The 20,795-nt window shown below is 43.4% G+C and overlaps 1 protein-coding gene across 1 annotated transcript in view; it reads left to right on the forward strand.

The window, feature by feature from the left end:
* The window catches only part of fras1 (Fraser extracellular matrix complex subunit 1), a 411,473-nt gene that overhangs the window by 210,955 nt on the left and 179,723 nt on the right, over nucleotides 1-20,795 (forward strand). The window contains exons 15-18 of the mRNA XM_078170455.1: nucleotides 923-1,063; nucleotides 1,157-1,297; nucleotides 2,113-2,280; nucleotides 17,543-17,683. Of these exons, the coding sequence (XP_078026581.1) occupies nucleotides 923-1,063; nucleotides 1,157-1,297; nucleotides 2,113-2,280; nucleotides 17,543-17,683 (591 nt within the window). The remainder of the gene's footprint in view (nucleotides 1-922; nucleotides 1,064-1,156; nucleotides 1,298-2,112; nucleotides 2,281-17,542; nucleotides 17,684-20,795) is intronic.

Here is a 20,795-nt window from a genome sequence, read left to right on the forward strand (position 1 = left end):
TTTGTTTGGGCTTGTTTTTTTAGCATCCCTGTAGAGCATCTACTCCACGAGGTGCCAAAGTGATGAAGTCAGCAGTAGCCGAGTTCGCAAACAAACAATTTAAAAAGATACAATAATTAGCAGTTCTCTCTGGCACTAATGAGGATTCAGAAGCTCGTTGAATAAGGAGATCCTGTATGAATATGGATGGTTTCTATTTTTGAGTGTTAAGACGAAGAAGAGCAAGAATAGGCTTCCCTCAGGGCGATGGTGAACTTAGCAGCACAGAGCTAAGCTCTTTCTTTGGTTAGAACCATCTTGAGGGGTTGAAGATCGAGACTCGTCTTTTCCTCCAGCTTATGTGGACGAGTTGAAGCACTCAGTGAGGAGCCCTTTTTTAGAAAATGTCACAAACCTGGGGAACTTTCTGGAAGAAGGTCAGATCCATTAGAACTTGCCAGTTTGTGCTTTGAGGTGTGTTTTAAAATGTCAACAGCAGGAGAGAGCTGAAGGGTTTTAACTTCTCACTTTTCCTCTGCAGGACTCCCCGGGTTAGATTTGATAGCTTTCCTTTCTTGTCCCCTCCAGCATGCCGTAGGAACACTTTTTACAGATTTCAGCCTCTATTTAGATGGAAGCAAAGATGTGTTTGAGCATGTGTGCATGTCAAAGTGTCACGACAGTATGAAACTTTACACACATGCAGCCTAAATTGGGAATACAGCTATGTTAGCTTTCACTCTCTGGACGTAATTTAACTTGAGTTTTTATCACTTTAACAAAAACTAATCACCTACTTTCTGACAGTTAGAATAAAAAGTTGGACTAACTTCCATGGAGGACACTCAGTAACTCTCACAGACTCTGCTCAGGGAGGTTTTGCCTAAGCACAAAGCATTTTATCAGTCAGACCAGAAGCCATTAACATTTATTTGATTGACAGCCTGCGATTCGTCCTGTGCCTCCTGTTTCCCTGACAACCCCAAGTGCATGAGCTGTCTGCCGGGGACCGCCTTGCATCATGGGAAATGCATTTCCCAGTGTCCAGGCCAGCATTACCTGGACAACCACAGCAGATGCAGAGGTACAGTAGGCCAGATCTTCAGCATTAAAAAGTATTTAAAACTCCTAAGCAGACAGTTCTGGTTCAGTTCCACTGTTGTCCTTTCCTCCTCAGCCTGCCACAGCTCCTGCGCTTCCTGCTGGGGTCCCTCTGTATCCCAGTGTACCTTGTGTCCAGCTGGGCTCCTTCTTCACCAGGGACAGTGTGTGGAGGCCTGCGGGGAGGGACTCTACTCCCAAGACAACACCTGCCACAGTAAGAGCTTAAAGCTAGATTTTATGCCTCCGCACCTTGGGGGAATTTCTTCAAATTTGGCACAAGGTCACTGTGACCTTGCATTTATTTCATTTTGATGTGCATGACATTACATCTCAAGAAAGCCCTGAGGGAATTTCTTAAAATTTGGCATAAACATCCACTTTGAGTCAGGGATGAAGTGATTAGAATTTCATGGTCCAAGGTCATGGTAACCTCGTCCGTCTCATTTTGTGAACACAATATCTCAAAAGCACCTTTAGGAAATCTCAAATTTGGCACACATGTTCACTTGGACTTAAAAAAAAGAACTGATTAGAATTTGGTGGTTAAAGGCTAAGGTCACTGTGACCGCACAAAACAGGTTTTTGGCCATAACTCAATAATTAATGTGCTAATTCTGACAAAATTTACATAGATGTCTAGTAGAATAAAATGATGAAGTGATGACATTTTATATCCAAAAGGTCAAAGGTCAGCTTCACTGTGACATCATAATCTTCTGCAAAAATAACTTTTCTGGCCATTACTCAATCCAACAATCCCAATGGGACACCATTTGGGATTGGGGGAATGTGATATCTCAGAAACAGAAGGGAAGACATTTGCTCAGATACTGAATTGGTGACACTAATCTTGAGTGCTCACCCTGAACTGTGGCGGGTTCTTAAAGGACATGTCAAAGGACGGAGAGTCTTCCCTTGAAAAAGTTTGTGATTTTAGACTATTTAAATAAAAACTGACCAGGCTTTTCAAAACCAAATTCCTACCTCTGTCAATCAGCACTTATGACCCTTCATCTCCCCTTTGTTTAGATTGCCATCCCTCCTGTCGGTCCTGTGTGGGACCCTTGGCCTCAGACTGCCTCCGCTGTCTGAAACCAGAGGAAGCCCTCCTGCCATCGACCAGTCACCTGCAGCACGGAGTCTGCACAGCTGGATGTCCTGCGCACAGCTTCCTGGATTACACACAGACATGCAGAGGTGAGTGTGCAAGGTTTCATTTCTTTCTTTATTCAGTAAAATCAGAACCTGGAACACTGAGCTTCTGTAGCTCTGCCGTTTGGTCATGTCTGTCAGCTAGTTTTTGAGCTGATTTGCAAACCAGTCATCCGACCACTCAAAGCACGTCTAAACTACATGCCACATTCACTGATGTGTACACTGATGGCTGAGGCTACCATGCGAAGTGCCACCTGCTTATGACTAATACATTCACATTTTGGGGTTCAGCATCTTGCTCAAGGATACTCAGACATGCTGACTGGAGGAGCCAGGGATTGAACCACAGATCTTTTGATTAGTTGCAACCTGTTCTGTCTCCTTAACCACAGCCGCCGTGCAGCATCTGCGTCCATACAGGCTGCACAGAGGTGAATTAATCAGGCGGTCAGAAATTTTGTCAGGAGAAAACTTGAACATGGAAGTATCTATTATTGCTTATTCCGTGTGCCCTTAGTGGCAATGCTGCTTCAAACACTTTCCTCTAATGGTAATTTTGGCATAATACTAAAAGTCTGGACAGAAGTTTGTTCTTGATTTGGTGATTAGATAGTGTGTGAGTGTGTTTGTGTGTTTGTGTGTAGACTTTGTACATTTCTGTTTGGAGAGGGAAGACCGTGCGTGCGTGGAGACACCTGATTAGGTTGTTTGTGAGTGTGAAATTGTGCGTGTAATGGGCTAATTTTTAAGGTGGGTTTTCGGTTTCAAGGGATATTCTGTCAAGTGAGAATAATTATCACCCACCTACCAACACACACACAAACACACACCACTGGAACTACCACCTCCCTGCCGGAATGCCAAGGGGTATTTTTTATTTTTTATTTTTTAAATGAAGCGGGACGACAACTAAGAGGAAAAGGGAGATGAAAAGACTGTAATCAGTTTTCCTTACCTCCCTCGAACCTCCAAATGTGTGCTGTGAAATCCTATTCTTTCACCACAATCACCGCTCTGCTATCGTCTTACCTCCCTGTTCAGTCTTTGTACCCACTGACCATACTGCATTCAGCATTTGGCAGAGAGAAGGGTATTTGTTCTACCTGCTGTGTCTTCCTCGAGCGCAGCCAAGTCATTCGCCAACGCTGGCGTTTTGTTCAGCTCTACTTTCTCTCTCTCAGCTCACTTTTCATCTGCCGGAGCTGCTGTTACCTGAAATGAGATAAAGCCCACACTGCCAAAGCTGCTGTTTGCATTAAAGTTGAATTTTTGGTATTTACTTGACAGAGCGAGACTTTCGAGTGGTTTTGATAACACGAGATGCCGAACATTGAGGTGATCCTGATCTCCATGTAGAAGGATGTTGCATCTTTTTTGCACTGAAACGTTTTTCATCTCTCCTGTTTTGAAGTAGTTGCTGTTGAAAGTCTTGTTTTCACTCATGCTGTTGTATCTGTATAAGATTTGTTTAAGACTCTTACATCAATATATCCAACAAGTCCTTCAAACTGAACAATGAACTGTTGGTTGTCATTCATTTTCTAAAAGACCTTGATGATTTCTTATCTGGCGCTCCTATTTCAAGGACCACGTTGCTTTTGTTTTGCACTTTACAAGTAAGTTTCAAATCGTGGCTTTGAAATCAAGTTGCACATTAGGACCAGCAATGCCCACTTTGTGTTTTGAGTTCTAAACAAGTCATTCTGCACACTTCACCACAAAACAGTTTTGTGAATTTAAAAAGTTTATTCATGACTTTAAAATCGACTTCATAACACTTAAAGCATCGACAGTAAAAATAATGAATGTAGCTGCGGTGACGTCACCCATTGGGCCATGTACTCCTGGTTTGAAGCCTTGTGTTTGGCCTTTTCTGCTGTTGCCATCTTCTTTTTTTGGAGCTAGAAGTGGCCATAATTGAGCGAGAGGCTGGCACTGTGTAGGAGTGAGGGGTGCATCTGACTAAGAAGCTGAGGACACTGCCAGCAGACGGCCTGTCACTCAAAGCTCGCCATTAAGTATGAGTAACTTTAAGCCTTAATAAGACATGTACAGATGAGTTATATAAAAATTCAGTCCCTGTTCAGTTGTATTGGAGGAGGAAATTGGCTAAAGAGACCAAAACAGTTGTTTTTTGTACCAGGCTGTGAACATGTTTATTTCTGCTATAAAGTTGGGGATTTTAACATGGGGGTCTATGAGGATTGACTAGAGCTTCTGGAGCCAGCCTCAAGTGGCCGTTCAAAGAACTGCAGTTTTTGGCACTTCCATGTTGGTCTCAGGTTGCCACTTGATTTTAAAGCAAATTTATCAGGTGCGTCTTGATGTATTAGATCTGTGATGCAGTTACATTTATTCTTCATTTTGAAGCTGAATGTTTTGCATGTGACATCAGTTTTTTTGTTGACCACAGCAACAGTGCTCTGCGCTGCTAAAGCTGCCTTTCCCTCCTGCTGGCACAACAGGATTAGCTGCTGTTGCATTGATTTAAATGATATCCATTGTCGAATTGTTGCAGTGAAACTAATAATTGCTTTACAGTATTTGCAAGTCTTTCTTGATTTTGTCAAGTCGAGTCTAAGGTCACCAGATTTGTGACTTAAATTGGTCTCTCCTTTAGGTCATGTGACTTGAGGCCACACCCCTGACAAAAGTCATGACTTTTGTTCATTAGGAATAAAGTTTGATCTCGGTAAAAGTTCGGGAAAGATTTAGGTCATGGTAAAAAGAAACCAACTTAGACTGTTTGTAGGAAACAGGATGTAAACAGCGACCGCCGACACCTGAAAGATACAGTAGGTGTGGGTTTAAAGACCAAAGATTCGCAATGAGACAAAACAGTTTTAGAATGCTGTAGTGAAAAGTTACAGCGATATAACCTGGCAGGTCTCGGCTCAACTCAAGCCGGCTGATGGTGTCACCTGCGCCTCAGCTTGTAAAGTCGCCAGTGGCTAGTTTGAAGGCATGTCACCTATCTCAACTGCCAATCAGCTTGTAGCAAAGTTCACTGGCCAAGTCTGTCTGCAGACGGCGTGTTCACTTGCTGATGCTGACAACAGCCCTCCGTCCCCATTTAGTCTGAGTCTGTCTCACTCTGAATGTGAGTCTCTGTCCTCACAGTGTGTCTGTGTCAGACGGTGGGTCGCTGGAAATGCACCTGTAGCAAGTTTTTCACTATCACTATCCTCATTCATATTTTAACAGGCTACAAATTATGTTCAGCTACAAAATAAACCTGAAAAGCTGAAAATCAGAACAGAGAGTGAGGAGAATTGTTGATATAGAGACGATAAACCATCTCGTCTAGTCTCATTGATGTAAACTGGCAGGTTTCAAGAACATGGCAGACCGGCTCATTGCAAGTTTCATCTCGTCTCGTCATGAATCTTTGGTCTGAACTGGGCTTAACGGTAGATGCAGTGGTGCAGTATCCATAGTTTGTGTGGTGAACAGACACACTTGAGCTTTTGGGAAATCAAAACAGAGGACACATATTCATTATCAAATGTACTGTTATTTATCATTAAAACTAGAGACTGGACTGGAGGTGTGGGGGTTTGGATGCTTTGTGCCTTTCTCACTTCTTTGATTTCAGTGTGATTTCGGAATTATGAAGAGTCTGAAGGTGAAGCAGGCTGCATTCTATTGGGCTTTCCTACGGCGTTGCAGATAAGCCCTCACTATCCGTTTACAGTCACTCAGCAGCTGTTACAAGGTGTGACTATAGTTAAGTGATCATGTCAATTACAGGGTGCTCCGAGGAATGTCTTTATAGTTTCCTGTTGGCTGATGGTTCCTGGATTCCTAAAGCTGGGAAACATTGTAATTTGTCGCCTCTGTTGTTGGTACCTTTCCCTCAGTTCCTGTGTTGTTTGCTATGTGAGGAAAGTGAGTATGACCAGGACTGAATCCTTCTTGATGGTGTGCTGGCAGTCAGAGTTGCTCTCACACTGCCATTTGCAGCCTCTGTAGGAGTCACATAATGAGAGTGCTTGACACAAATTAGTGATCATGCTTTTTACCTTTTGAATAATGGATATTTGCCACCTCTGGGCTCCTGTTTTAGAATGCATCAAGTCAAACAGCGTGAAAATAGAAAGTCAGATTCTTCATTCAACGTCACACTTGAGCGTTCTGAAAATGAAATGCATCCCTCCAACAGGGGCTCACGGGTCTGCACCACTTTGATTTTAGGGAGTGTGAGCCTGGAGCCATTTGGGTCGTGGCACGATTTGTCTCCTCACAATAGTTTACTTTTAAGTCCAGAGCAGGCCAAGCACCAGAAAAAAATTTGTTTACTTTACCTGGGTCGAACACCCGTTAGCAGTATTGGATTCCCTTAATCATCCTGGAGGAGACAATTACAAATCGATGAGCAGTTGCTGGATTGGAGCGTCCTCTAACACCCATTCATCTGTGTGATCGCATGGGACCAACACTGAGCCAATACAGGGGTGAGACTGGGTTTAAGTTCAAGTTAAAGGCTCTTGTCACTAATGGAAATTCAGTTTGTAGCAAGACTTGTAAATCAAATATTCACAATAGGAAGAGATGCAGAATCAAAGAAGGGACTCCAGGTTAACCAGTAAAAGGAGCAGAAAGGGAAGTCAAAAAGCACCTTTATGTTGTTTTAATGCACGGTTGAATTTCCGTCTGTTTGATTTAGTATTTAATTGATGCTCTGTTCTCAACTTGTCATGGGTAGAGGTCTGACCTTCCATGAACCTGCACAGTTTCTGTGCCCAACATGAGCCTGACCCACAGCAGCAGTTTTCGGCCTGAGCCTGATTAAAATCCTGAATTTCTACTGTGAAGAATATATAATATATATATTTACTAGTCCATAGCCATTGGTAGCTTTGTCACCTTCTACCTATGCCAATCCTCTATGTGCAGTTTCACATAGATTGACCACGTCAGTGAGTAGAAAAACGTGGGACAGACAGAATGACTGACTGACAGAATGACACACTGACAGTTTCCGTGATTATGTACAGCATACCATACCATGACTTAGTCATACCAAACATTAGAAAACAACATTGGTCCACAGGGGGAGCCACAGCGATCGGTCGCATTTTAGCCATTTTTCTGTTGTTATAGCGCCACCCAGTTGCCAATTAGAGTTAAATTTCTCCAGTCACCTTGAGGCGTCCTGTTCTACATATCTACCAAGTTTAGTAAAAATCCATATGGCGGTTAGGCCTAGATAAGAAATGAGCTCTCTAGCGCCCCCATTTTGTTTGATGGGGTCAATAATGGAGGGGTCCCCTCAGATTATGTGTGGTCATATGCCTACAAAGTTGCGTGGTGATGGGTGAAACCCTTGAGATGTTATACACCTTTATGTGATGAGCCACGCCCTCCGCAATATTCATTGCCTTATAGAAGCTCAGTTTTAGTAAGTTTTGCAACTTTTGCCAAGAGGGAACTTTAGATATTGGTCCCTAGATTATGTTCACCCAGTTTCATGCAGATCGCTCAAACTTCCTAGGAAGAGATCCATTTGAAGTGTTTTTCAAAAAATTCAAAATGGCGGAAAATCTATATAAGCGGAAGTTATGGGTTCTTGAGGCAAATGTGTTCCTCATGAGGAGAGGCATCTCTGTGCAAAGTTTCATGTCTCTACGATATACGGGGCATGAGATATGCCCATTCAAAGTTTGCAATTTCAGTCGGTTGCTCTAGCGCCCCCCTTTGGCCAATTGATGTAATATTTCTTCATTCACATCCTCCCATGACCCTCTACCACTGTGCCAAATTTCACATGGATTGACCAAGTCAGTGAGGAGAAAAACGTGGAACAGACACACACACAGAGTTTTCATCATTATATACTAAGATATTATAATATAAATTTCTAATGTGAAAGCATTAATACAAGCTAAGGGCTGACGTGTTTCCTCGCACCACTTCTCCTTCTTTTCTTCCTTATTTCAATAGTCTATCTTCTCATACATGACAGGTTCAGCAGAGCAGGCATGCCCCTTGGTGTGTCTGGTATGCACAGCAATCCATGACAATACGGCACACACATGATAATCACCACTCTTCGCTGCACATAATGCACATCTCTCCTACTGCTGGAGACACAGATACAAACACTGCCAGCCACGTCACTTTGCAGCCCTCCTCGTTTCTCCACTATATATTTCCGTCTTGATTCAGTACATTTAAACTCCTGCCATTTATGCACAAGAAATGTCCATTTTATAAAAAATAAATAAATGAAAAATACACCAGTAAATTGGCGAGCACCTGACCTAATTTAAACCCGTTGGAACATGAGAAATTACAGCCCAGCCTGGCCCGAACCTGATATGTTGCTTGTTGAGGGGAACTGTACAATAAAAACACCTGAGTATGCCTCGAACTGCATTTTCAGAGATGTCATCTGCATTATGTTTCAGCCACCTCTAAAAATTAGATATTGGATTTCTGCTTTTTCTTGCTCACACTTGTTAAAAAAAAAGGCCTTGTGTTTATTATACAGAAAATTGGATTTGAACTGCTTGTCTCAGCACAGAGTCACATTGTACATCAGCTATTGTGTCTGCCACTTTCCGCTCACTCTGAGCTTCCTAAATTAGGCTTGACGCGGTGAGCTGAGGATCAACTCGATAAACGTGTCATTATAGCTCTATTCACTGTAATATGTAGCGCAGTTGTTCCGTTCTGTCTCTATTCTTAGTAATGTTTCCCTCAGTGGAGTGTCAGTGGGTTCAGGTGCATGGCTGGGAACAATGGAGGCTGTTGTGCAAGTGTGTGTGTGTGTGTATGTGTGTGTTGCTCTGAAAGGTGCTCAGACCTCCTCAGCAGCTACTGTCCTGAAGCGGAGGAGGATGGCCTGTAAACATGTACAAGAGACTCACAGACTCCAGACTTTACACACATACACACACACACACACACACAGTGACGTATACATTAAGTGAGCCTAAGTTGACGAGCTGTCAGTTGGCAGAGAGCAAATTCCAGGCTGATCCCCCTCCCTGCTCTCCTGTCTGCAGCCTTCCTGTGCAGACAGAGATAGTTGGTGCGTAGGAGGTTTAATGCTGCTCGATAGACAGGTCGAGCTGCAGCGCACCGTCACACACGGGAAGGGTCAACACGCACCTGAACTGTGTTGCATCACTTGCGTCTCTGAGCCTTTTACAGCTGTTGTTTGTTTGGGGGAGTGAGGATTGAAAAACAAAGTAAATACATTAATTCTAAGTACAAATAATGGAGGTGGAATAAAGGTTATGGCAGGTGCTCATATACTGTACATTTATTTTACACTTGGACTGTGTTTTAAGAAAGAGCTGAAGTTATGAGATACATTCAGTGCAGCGCAGCAAAAACAGGAATCAGCTTACAAGAAAATTTACAAAATGGGGTTTGTTTGAAATGATTTTCCTCCATGAGTGGTGAAATATGTAGAAAGAGTAATCGTGGATTAAAGTTTATAATTCCCACTCCTCTGTGAGATTTTATGTTCAGAATTTAAAGGAGAGCTGTATTGCTCATTTTCAGGTTCACACTTGTATTTCAGGTTTCTATCAGTAAATGTGCTTCATGTTTTAATGTTCAAAACACTTGTATCCACTCTCTGTCTGAGGTGCTCCATTTTAGTGCCTGTCTCTTCAAACCCCCCCTCCCAAAAAAGCCCACTGTACTGTTATTGGTCAGCTGGTACCTCCAAGTTGGGTCCTACAGAGGCATGGCCAGACTCCCTCCAAGCATTAGGCCATTGTGGGTACTTCACGCTTGCTAAGGAGACACACATGCATCCTTGAAATTTCTCTAAAGGAAGAACTTGGTCCTTAGTAGAATTTGAAGGATCCTTGACATTGGAACAATCCTTCGGCGGGACTCAGTGACATAAAACCTTTTTATACCGCCTGATTTACAGCGAATGTTGGGCCGTTTTGCCGGCAAGCTGCGAGCGTTTAGACACACAGAGGCGGATTGGCGAGTTGATCCGAGGTGCCCAATTTTCCGCCTCGTAGGGTAGACATATTGGTGGAACCCTTTTGGATAAAAAGAATGAGGCTCCCTTCCGTCACCGGAGGGGCTGTTGATGATTTGTGGGAGGAGCTGTTGATGACGCCGCACGTGTGACCCACTGGCGGTGGATAAACAGGAAACAGCTGATGGCAGGAATTAGCAGCTAGTAGCAAGAGGGAAACACAAACCTGACAGACACTGTAAAGATGAGCAACTGGGGAGACAAGGAATTGTGCGCCCCCCTTGTCCTCGCAAACTAAGAGGCCATTAACCGTCAGATGACGGGGACAGTGAAGAACAGGCCGATTTACGTCGAGAGAATCACCGAAGGACTGACCAGCCGCTGCTTCCCTCCCATTTTGTTTTTATACTGCCAATGCTGAGAAAAAACTGATTGGGCTTTCCTGCAAATTTGCACAATTCCTGTCTAAAAAGGGCTTCTGTCTGAGGTGCTCCATTTAAATGCCTGTCTCTTCAAACCCCCCCTCCCAAAAATCCCACTGTACTGTTATTGGTCAGCTGGTCCTTCCAAGTTGGGTGCTAGAGAGGCATGGCCAGACTCCTACCTAGCATTCTGTGAACACAAATTGGAACAAGCTAGCGTGTGCCCAGGTGTGCATCATTGAAGAGGCCGCGCCTTCACTTCTGGCAGTGTTCACACAGAATTGTGGGTACTTCATGCCTGCTAAGGAGACACACTTGCATCCTTGAAATTTCTCTAAAGGAAGGACTTGGTTCTCAGTAGAATTCGAAGGATCCTGACATTGGAACAATCCTTCAGCGGGACACAGTGACATAGCCTCCTTGAAATTCAGCCATTTAAGGATCCTTCCTTGACTTTGAGAAGCACCAAGAGTTTCTAGGTTTTCCACATCTTGGTGTCTCTGCACTGTCATTGCACTGTTAGAGAGTAATGCTTCACTTTCTTCTGTTAAAGATACTCACCAATAAAAGCTTCTAAACACAATCGGGACATGTTTTAGCTTGAATATGATCTGAAATCGGGAGGAAATGAACAACATTGGTAACCAAGGTTATGTCTCACTGACATTAGTATGTAGCTGCATGTAGCAGTGTAAGTGACATAATGAAGCACTTGCTGTAGCATGTCTGGAGCAGATGAAAATCACAAGCTGATGTCAGCACGTCACCAAAGTGAAAAACACCCTGCCGTATTCAGAACAGTCTTAAGCATGTTTTCGCTGACATGGATTACTTTTACATATGTTTACCTCATTATTTGAAATGATTTTGACCATGTTTTATATGAACACCCAACAATGCAACATTATATCTATGGCAGAAAGTAAGTGGACACATTTTGACTGTAATTCTGTTGGGTTTTTCCTCAGTGTCGGCCTTATGCTTCTAGCTTTTGAAACATTAGAGCTGATTCTGTTAAAAATGCCGCCTGTTGCTTGATGGTGTCACGCTGGACACAGATCATAGTGACAATGAAAGAGTAGCGCTGGTTGTCATATCTGCTCTTCTGTTTTTATTGCAGCTCTTAAATCTGCTGTGAACTTTCACAGCAGGCAAGCAGCTGACCTTTTTGCAGCCGGTGAACACAAAAGGCAATGCTCCTGTGTTGCCTGTCCATTAGCTCCTCTAACAAGCCTGGCTCTTTCAGTGTGAGGTCCTCTCCAGTCCCTCTGAAGCTGAATCATATTTGTCCTTTAGTGATGTTGAATCTTTTTTCTGGCCCCTGTTCCTGTAACCAGTTTGGTTTAATGATCCAAACAGAAACCTCAAAGCCTGATGTCATTACTGCAAGAGTCAGAGAGGTTAACAAATGCCTCCAACATAATAAACTTAACTTTTGAGGGGCGGTCTCTTAATATACTTCTTTCTGAGTCTCAACTTTGGGCATCAGTTTTCTATAGTGACTAGAAGAATGAGACTACAGTGAAAAAAGCTGAAGAGATGAGGTGTGCCTGCAGGATGTCACTGTGCTCCAAGTGCCCAGGAGGATCTCAGTATCAAGGTACTGCTCCTTTGCATTACAAAGACTACAGTCATGGTAGGTGTGGCCCCCAGCTGGGATACTTCTTCACCTCATTGCCACCTCCTCTCAGGAGGATTTCCCAGTACAGCTGATTGGATGGGTACCCCAGGGAGACCTGTGGGGAGATCCAGAGTAGCTGGAGGCAACCATTAGTTCCCTTTTGAACTCAACCAGGATACATGGTTAAAAAATGAAACAGGAAATGGATTGAAACCTGATGTCTATTATAACCAGTTCACCAGCAGCCCAGTCGCCAGAAGCAAATGATGTATGTTTCTGCACACCAGGGATATACATAACATTTATACATTTCATACATGTGATGTAGTTCAGATTAGATCTATATGAGGTAATGGTGGTTATGACAGGTTTGAGACCACCAAGAATGGGTATTTTTTACTGAGAGTTTTGGGCATACCCAACATTGACCTACTCCTGTCCCTTTAACAAGAGTTTGGGACATTTCAGGCCGTGTTTGCAGCGACAAAAGAAAGTATTTTTTAATTAGAGCTCAGGACGTTTCCAGCTATGTTTTAGCAACAGAAGCACTTATTTTTTTTACTGAGAGTTCAGGAGATGTTCAGCCGTATTTGTAGCAACCAAAGCGGCCATTTTTTACTCGGAGTTCGGGACATGTTCAGCCATGTTTGTTGCGACAAAGAAGGTATGTTTTTATTAGTATTTAGGACATTGCTTGCCATGGTTGCTTCAACAAAAGCACTTATATTATTTTACTGAGAGTTCAGGACACGTCCATCCGTGTTTGCAGCGACAAAAGGAAGTATTTTTTATTTACAGTTTGGGACATTTCCAGCTGTGTTTGTAGTGACAAAAGCGAATGTTTTTAACTGAGAGTCCGGGACATTTCCAGCTGTGTTTTTAGCAACAGAATCATTCATTTTTTACAGGGAGTTTGGGACATGTTCAGCAGTGATTGTTGCGACAAAAGAAGGTATGTTTTTCTTAGAGCTCAGGACATTTCAAGCTGTGTTTTAGCAACAAAAGCACATATTTTTGCTGAGAGTTTGATAGTCTCGTGTGACCAGCCTCCCTCACTTCGGAATAGGAGCCTGGGGACATTCGTCTTTCGTTTTGTAATAGAAATGGGCAGGGATATTGAGACCACGTGACGGCGTTGCCATAGTACTGCACGTGTACCACGTACCATAAACAGAGAGCAGGTTACCGGTGCGTAGTAGATGTAGATTCGTAATGTAGTCAGTCATGGCTCAGGCTACTACACTGAAGAAACGTGTGGATATTTGTCGGGTTTGTTTGGAGTCATTCCTGTCATCGAAGCAGTTCCGGTGTAGGCAGGTGTAAGGCAAAGCTAATCAGCCTTTGGTCGAGGAAGTACGGAGGTACACGGATTTGGATCCAATCACATCACTGCCGCTGGGAGCCATGGGTCTATGGGTAATTTGCTGCAGTTTAACTGAGCAGATTGTAAAGAATTTAAGTGGTTTAAAGAACAGGAATCTGGTCAGGAATACAACTCCCAGTCTTCAGTAGCAGTCAAGTCAGACTGTAAATGGCACTTTTATTCTTGATGTGTCTGCAGCTCCACTGTCATTGTCTTTCACAGAAGTGGCCAGACTTCTGGCATACCATCACACAGCAGAATCAATGCGACGACACTCGAGAGGAATGAGATATAACCCTCCACTTTGTGTTTCTGCTGTGTAGCTCGCAGAACTCTCTGCTGCACTGATGTAATGATCATCCCTGTACTGTACCAGGAGCATCGTTTGTGGAAGGCATTAAGGAGCACTCACATCCCCAAACTAAATCACAACCTCATCGACTGCACCCACCTCAAATTATGACCCTATCAGCACAAAACAAAGTAATGAATCCGATTCTCTGAGCGCGCGCACCAGATAATGTGTGATGAGAACGCCTGCACACATGAATTTGGGTATTACAGGAATCAATATGCGCTTTCCGCCTTGCAACAAATTAGATATCCAAGTTGCAATAAGAGAAGGAGATGCTGCCTGTTGTTCTTCCCCTCTCCTCTCATTAATAAAATAACTTTTACAGAAGGCTTATTTAATATGCCTGTGCCGTTTCTGACTGTTGATATGAAGGTTTGTGTGAATTCAATCTGTAATGATGTGACACAGATGTGACCAAGATGAACCTTAAGTGTGCAGTGGTGAAACGTAGCGAAGTACATTTACTCAAGTACACTATTTAAGTACAATTCTGAGGTACTTACACTTAACTTGAGTGGTAAGAGTTTTTGAATTATTTCTAAAGTGTTTTTAGCTGGTGATACTAAAATTTAATTTGGACTAAAGAAACAAATCTACAGGTTTCTGCTGCTCTCCACTGTTGCACTTCTAACCAGTATTAAATTTCTGTGTGAATGGTTTGGCCACTGCTGCAACATTCCTGTGCTTGTTGTCTACACACTTGGCTTCAAATGCATACAGCTACCCTGCCCTTGGATTATTTACCCTTCCCTTAACATGCCCTCACACACTTCACCCCACACCACTGCGGCCGCCCTGAAACAGGCCTTTTGTGCAGCCTTTGATGTCTGCTTTGGGAGGGTGAAGACAAATAACTGAGCAGCACTATCAGCTCTGGCAGCTGAGTCCAGCCGCGAACCGACCGGCTGCTGGTGGTGGTGGGAATGAAAGACAAAAGGCCTGTCATCAACTGGCCAGGAGCACCAAGTGTGTGCGTGTGCGTGTGTGTGGGTGTGTGTACGCACTGCCCGACATTTTAAGTATACAGACAATGCACTCAAGTATGTGTGTGTTTATAATTACTCCTCTCTGGATTCTTTCAGAGGGCTGTCAGCTGTATCCGGATCTTGTGTACACTCTGCATGACAGCCACTGGCAGGAACAGACTGGTGCTCTACCTGAGCCAACACTGCAGTGTGTGTGTGTGTGTCTTAGCCTATAAAAAACAACACCTTAGTGTCAGAGCAAGGACCTTGGAAAGCCACAGCCGAAACCGTCAATCTGACGCCCCATCATCATCCACCTTCTGCCTGCCGCCTACCCATAATCCCCTTCCTCTCTCTCAACCTAATTGCTTAGCTGAGATGATTAAACCGTTGACTGTATATAAACAAGGACATGCTAGCCTGTTTTACACAGAGCTCACACTCTAGGGCTGCAAGGAAGTCCCTTCGTTATGCTGCCTTTGCATTTTTACACAGAACCAAACAATGGGGGCATCATGCCGCTCCGATGTGTGATTTTAGCATCCAGGCATCCTGGAAGCAAAAAAGGCGTGATAGTGTCAGCCTCCAGTGTGACATATATCACAGCAGCACTTTATAAACACTAATAATGGCATAACATGGCATTATCAATACTTTACTGTGCGTGTTTCATCTCGTCCTCTTCTCAGAGGGTAAGGAGCTCCTGGACCTCATTGTCTCCAACCTTGCGCACATTTTCAGTTGCTGTTCTTCTTCTTAGAGTTAGCTGCTAACTGCTTCTAGCTGCTTTTTAAATCTCCTGGCCGTGGGTCACACTCATCCCGTCTATGATCCTGTCCTGCCGGCTCTCCTTTTTACACAGACATTGACTCAGCGTTGTTAGTACCTCTGCTGCAGGCTTAAAGGCGAGACAAGTCTGTCCTCCCATTTCACGATCGTACCTTTCATAAAGAGCGGCAAAGCAGAATGATGACGTGAAATTCCCGCCTTGAACAGGCAGTGTAAAGTACATGTCAGTTTTTTTTCCCCAGAGTTGTTTTCTGTCATAATTGGTAGTTCTTATAATGCTGATGTACGTTCAAGTGTACGTTTTTCTGAAAAGTTTAGTTTTAATCAGTTTGTTGATGCTACAAAAAGCGGGTTTGACATCATGATTGACAGCTGTGTGTGCCAATCGGTGTGCTCGTGATCAATGGTGCTGCTTGCCATTGGTCAAATGGATGTATGGATGGGAATTAGATATTGTGGAGACTGCAACTGCGCGGACTCTGGCTCCAAATGATGTCACCAACGCTAGATGGCAGTGGCTGTATCTGGGATATTTTGGCTTCATTTTTGTACAGTGGGAGGAAGTGGAAGACAGGTTTGTTTTCATTCAGTTTGGTTTCATTTTCTTCTTCCTATTAGATATTTAATGCTATTAAAAGGGGGTATGACACCATGATTGACAGCTGTGTGTCAATCAGTGTGCCCGCTATCAGTGGGGCTGCTCGTTATTGGGTCGGACAGGTTTATGGGCAGTAATTTGATGCTTCGGCTACACTCCCTGATGGCTTCTGTGCAGACTCTTGCTCCAAATGCATCAACAGCGCAAGATGGCAGCGGCCGTATCAGGGATATTTTGGCTTCATTTTTATGTTGTGGAAAGAAGATGCATTGTTCATCTTATACAGAAAAAAGTGAACTAGTAACTCCAATAAATCATCCCTCCATCCTTCCTATGACGCATCACAGACACATTGACTTGGTAAACACGAGCGTGCTGATGACACATATGATTTCTGAGTAGTAGCACGTCAAACCTTGCTGCTGTTTGGAGCCATTTTACCTTGTGTGGCTTGAACCTCCCTACCTGCAAGTACCAAATCCGTATCCTTCAGCCATGAATCATCCTAAAATGATCCTGCTCAAGTTTTCAATGTTTCGTCACCTAAACTAAATAGTCCAAACTAAGCAGCAGAGCATATTTCAGAAGTCTTTGCTGGCTCCTGGCCGTCTTGGATCAGGCTCTCTGAGCTGGCACCGACTCCGGTGTTAATGCGTAACTTCTGATTGGTGAAGCTGGCTGCCGGCCTCATCAGAGTGTTACATTACTTCTAACTGGCAGAGCTGAGCTAAAAGCTGTTGAGACTCAGATTCCAAAAATGCCAATAGGGAGGGAACAAGATACAGTAAAATGGCCACAGGAAAACAAAAATAGTGGCGAACACTGGTTGCGCTTCAGGCCCAGATACACTGGCTCCAACTATTTTTAAGTGTATACATTTATAGCAATAAGCGCAGTCCTCCTTCATTCAGTTTTGATGCATTAATGCCGCATTGCTGCTTCAGTGGAGCCAAATTAGTAATATATACAGCAAAACAAGCCCACACTGCTCTAAACTGACTTGTCATCATACTGTAACAATACGCCCCTGGTTGCTTCTGAGTGCCTTATAATTACAATGACTGCATCTTCTTTATTTTTCCACAAACTAAACTCTTTCCTTGAGATTGAGCCTCCTTTAAAGTTGTTATTGTGGAAGCAGGAAAGTAGCGAGGACGCACTCTTGGTCCTCTGTCTGTGGCCATGGCTTTACATGTGTTTTTGTGGTGAAAATAAAAACTGTTCCCTGTGTCCTTTCCAGCATGTCATCCCTCCTGCTGGCTCTGCACTGGGCCGTCTGCAGACAACTGTACGTCCTGTCGCCCCCCGTTCAGCCTTCACGAGGGCCGCTGTGTCGACACCAGCCCACAAGGCTTCTTTATCCAGGACAACGAGTGCCAAGGTGAGAGCACACTCACTTTTTTATTGCTGTACTTGTGAGCACACCAATTAACATTGTGCACCCCCTTGTTCCCAACATAACCTACAACCTTAACCCTTAAAACATGACCAGACAAACTGTCCTCACTTCACAAAGATGTCCTCAAGGTCAAGAAGCTGGTCCTCACAAAGATAGCAGTGCAAGAGCAGCGAAAAAGTAAAAGTAGCAATATCATCCCAGCCAACATTCCCGTCTTTAAGAGGCTGTATCTGGCTGCGTTTTAAAACTAGAGTGATGATACAGATATCATATGAAACTAGACAACCCAAGGCATCCAGTGCCGCCAACTTTGTTATGATCTCTTCTCAGAAAGGAGGCTGAATAATGCTGCAAACTGAGGCTAAATTGTGGCAAGGGAAAAACAATGTGGCCATTTTAACAGCGGTCCCTTGACCTCTCACCTCAGGACATCTGAATGAAAGTGGGTTCCGTGGATACCCACAAGTCTCCCCTGCATAGACAGGACCACTTAATGCATGCCGTATGAATGTACGTGTTATTTTGGCCTTTTGTATTTGAATATTTCTGCATATTGGAGTACATAAACAGTATTGAAAATGTATAAATTGGGTACGACTTGAAAGCTGAGACTGCTGTGGATTCAGTGAGACCAGTTTTATTCATGTGTGATAATGTTAGCCCTCATAGCAGCCATTTCATTGTAGTGAGGCCATTTTTTTGGAACTTGATCTCACTGTAAAAATGACCTATAGTGACCTCTGGGATAATCACAGCCTCATGAAACTTTACAGCAACAAACTACAGACCCCAGGCATTCAGAAGATGTTAGGCTTTGATAGGTTTGTTGACAAAAGGGGGTTTCACAGCAGTCTCAAAAACAAAAGTGCTCGCCAGCAAGTCACTGAAAAATGCAGATCTTACAGAAATTTCCAAATGTGAAATGCTTTTGAAATCACAAGCTAGGGCCAGTCCTTTTTATACAGGGGCACATACAAGTAGGGTCAAATATCTAAGTCTGAACAATAAGATATATATATGTACAGTACAGGCCAAAAGTTTGGACACACCTTCTCATTCAATGCGTTTTCTTTATTTTCATGACTATTTACATTGTAGATTCTCACTGAAGGCATCAAAACTATGAATGAACACATGTGGAGTTATGTACTTAACAAAAAAAGGTGAAATAACTGAAAACATGTTTTATATTCTAGTTTCTTCAAAATAGCCACCCTTTGCTCTGATATCTGCTTTGCACACTCTTGGCATTCTCTCGATGAGCTTCAAGAGGTAGTCACCTGAAATGGTTTCCACTTCACAGGTGTGCCTTATCAGGGTTAATTAGTGGAATTTCTTGCTTTCTCAATGGGGTTGGGACCATCAGTTGTGTTGTGCAGAAGTCAGGTTAATACACAGCCGACAACCCTATTGGACAACTGTTAAAATTCATATTATGGCAAGAACCAATCAGCTAACTAAAGAAAAACGAGTGGCCATCATTACTTTAAGAAATGAAGGTCGGTCAGTCCGGAAAATTGCAAAAACTTTAAATGTGTCCCCAAGTGGAGTCGCAAAAACCATCAAGCGCTACAACGAAACTGGCACACATGAGGACCGACCCAGGAAAGGAAGACCAAGAGTCACCTCTGCTTCTGAGGATAAGTTCATCCGAGTCACCAGCCTCAGAAATCGCAAGTTAACAGCAGCTCAGATCAGAGACCAGATGAATGCCACACAGAGTTCTAGCAGCAGACCCATCTCTAGAACAACTGTTAAGACGAGACTGCGCCAATCAGGCCTTCATGGTCAGATAGCTGCTAGGAAACCACTGCTAAGGAGAGGCAACAAGCAGAAGAGATTTGTTTGGGCCAAGAAACACAAGGAATGGACATTAGACCAGTGGAAATCTGTGCTTTGGTCTGATGAGTCCAAATTTGAGATCTTTGGTTCCAACCGCCGTGTCTTTGTGAGACGCAGAAAAGGTGAACGGATGGATTCCACATGCCTGGTTCCCACTGTGAAGCATGGAGGAGGAGGTGTGATGGTGTGGGGGTGTTTTGCTGGTGACACTGTTGGGGATTTATTCAAAATTGAAGGCACACTGAACCAGCATGGCTACCACAGCATCCTGCAGCAACATGCCATCCCATCCGGTTTGCGTTTAGTTGGACGATCATTTATTTTTCAACAGGACAATGACCCCAAACACACCTCCAGGCTGTGTAAGGGCTATTTGACCAAGAAGGAGAGTGATGGAGTGCTGCGGCAGATGACCTGGCCTCCACAGTCACCGGACCTGAACCCAGTCGAGATGGTTTGGGGTGAGCTGGACCGCAGAGTGAAGGCAAAGGGGCCAAGAAGTGCTAAACACCTCTGGGAACTCCTTCAAGACTGTTGGAAAACCATTTCAGGTGACTACCTCTTGAAGCTCATGGAGAGAATGCCAAGAGTGTGCAAAGCAGTAATCAGAGCAAAGGGTGGCTATTTTGAAGAAACTAGAATATAAAACATGTTTTCAGTTATTTCACCTTTTTTTGTTAAGTACATAACTCCACATGTGTTCATTCATAGTTTTGATGCCTTCAGTGAGAATCTACAATGTAAATAGTCATGAAAATAAAGAAAACGCATTGAATGAGAAGGTGTGTCCAAACTTTTGGCCTGTACTGTATATCAGTGTTTCCCACAGGATTTTTGGAGACCACATCCAACCCTGTAGGGGGGTCCGGGGGCATGCTCCCCCAGGAGAAAATTTTGTATCTATTTGATTTAAGGCATCAATCTGGTGAATTCTGAGAGCCAAGTTATGATGGCAGAATATGCCTAGATTTCAACATATTTGTGCTTTTTATGTGTGAAAAATGTTCTATTTTTACTGATAAATCACTAGTGGTATGTTATGGTGAATGGTTACACTTAAAATGCGGCTAAGGATTAGTGGTTTAACATTTCACTAATAAAAAGAAAAATGACTAACACACTAATGGAGGGCTATTTTATCATTTTAAATCATGTGCATACAAAATATTCTTTTAAAACTCTCTCACTCACAAACACAGTTACAGATACGCAAAACAATACAAAATATGCAATACGAAAAGAAAACAAAAGG

The sequence above is a fragment of the Epinephelus lanceolatus genome, chromosome 9 (genome assembly GCF_041903045.1).
Source record: "Epinephelus lanceolatus isolate andai-2023 chromosome 9, ASM4190304v1, whole genome shotgun sequence".
NCBI classification, from domain to species: domain Eukaryota; kingdom Metazoa; phylum Chordata; class Actinopteri; order Perciformes; family Serranidae; genus Epinephelus; species Epinephelus lanceolatus.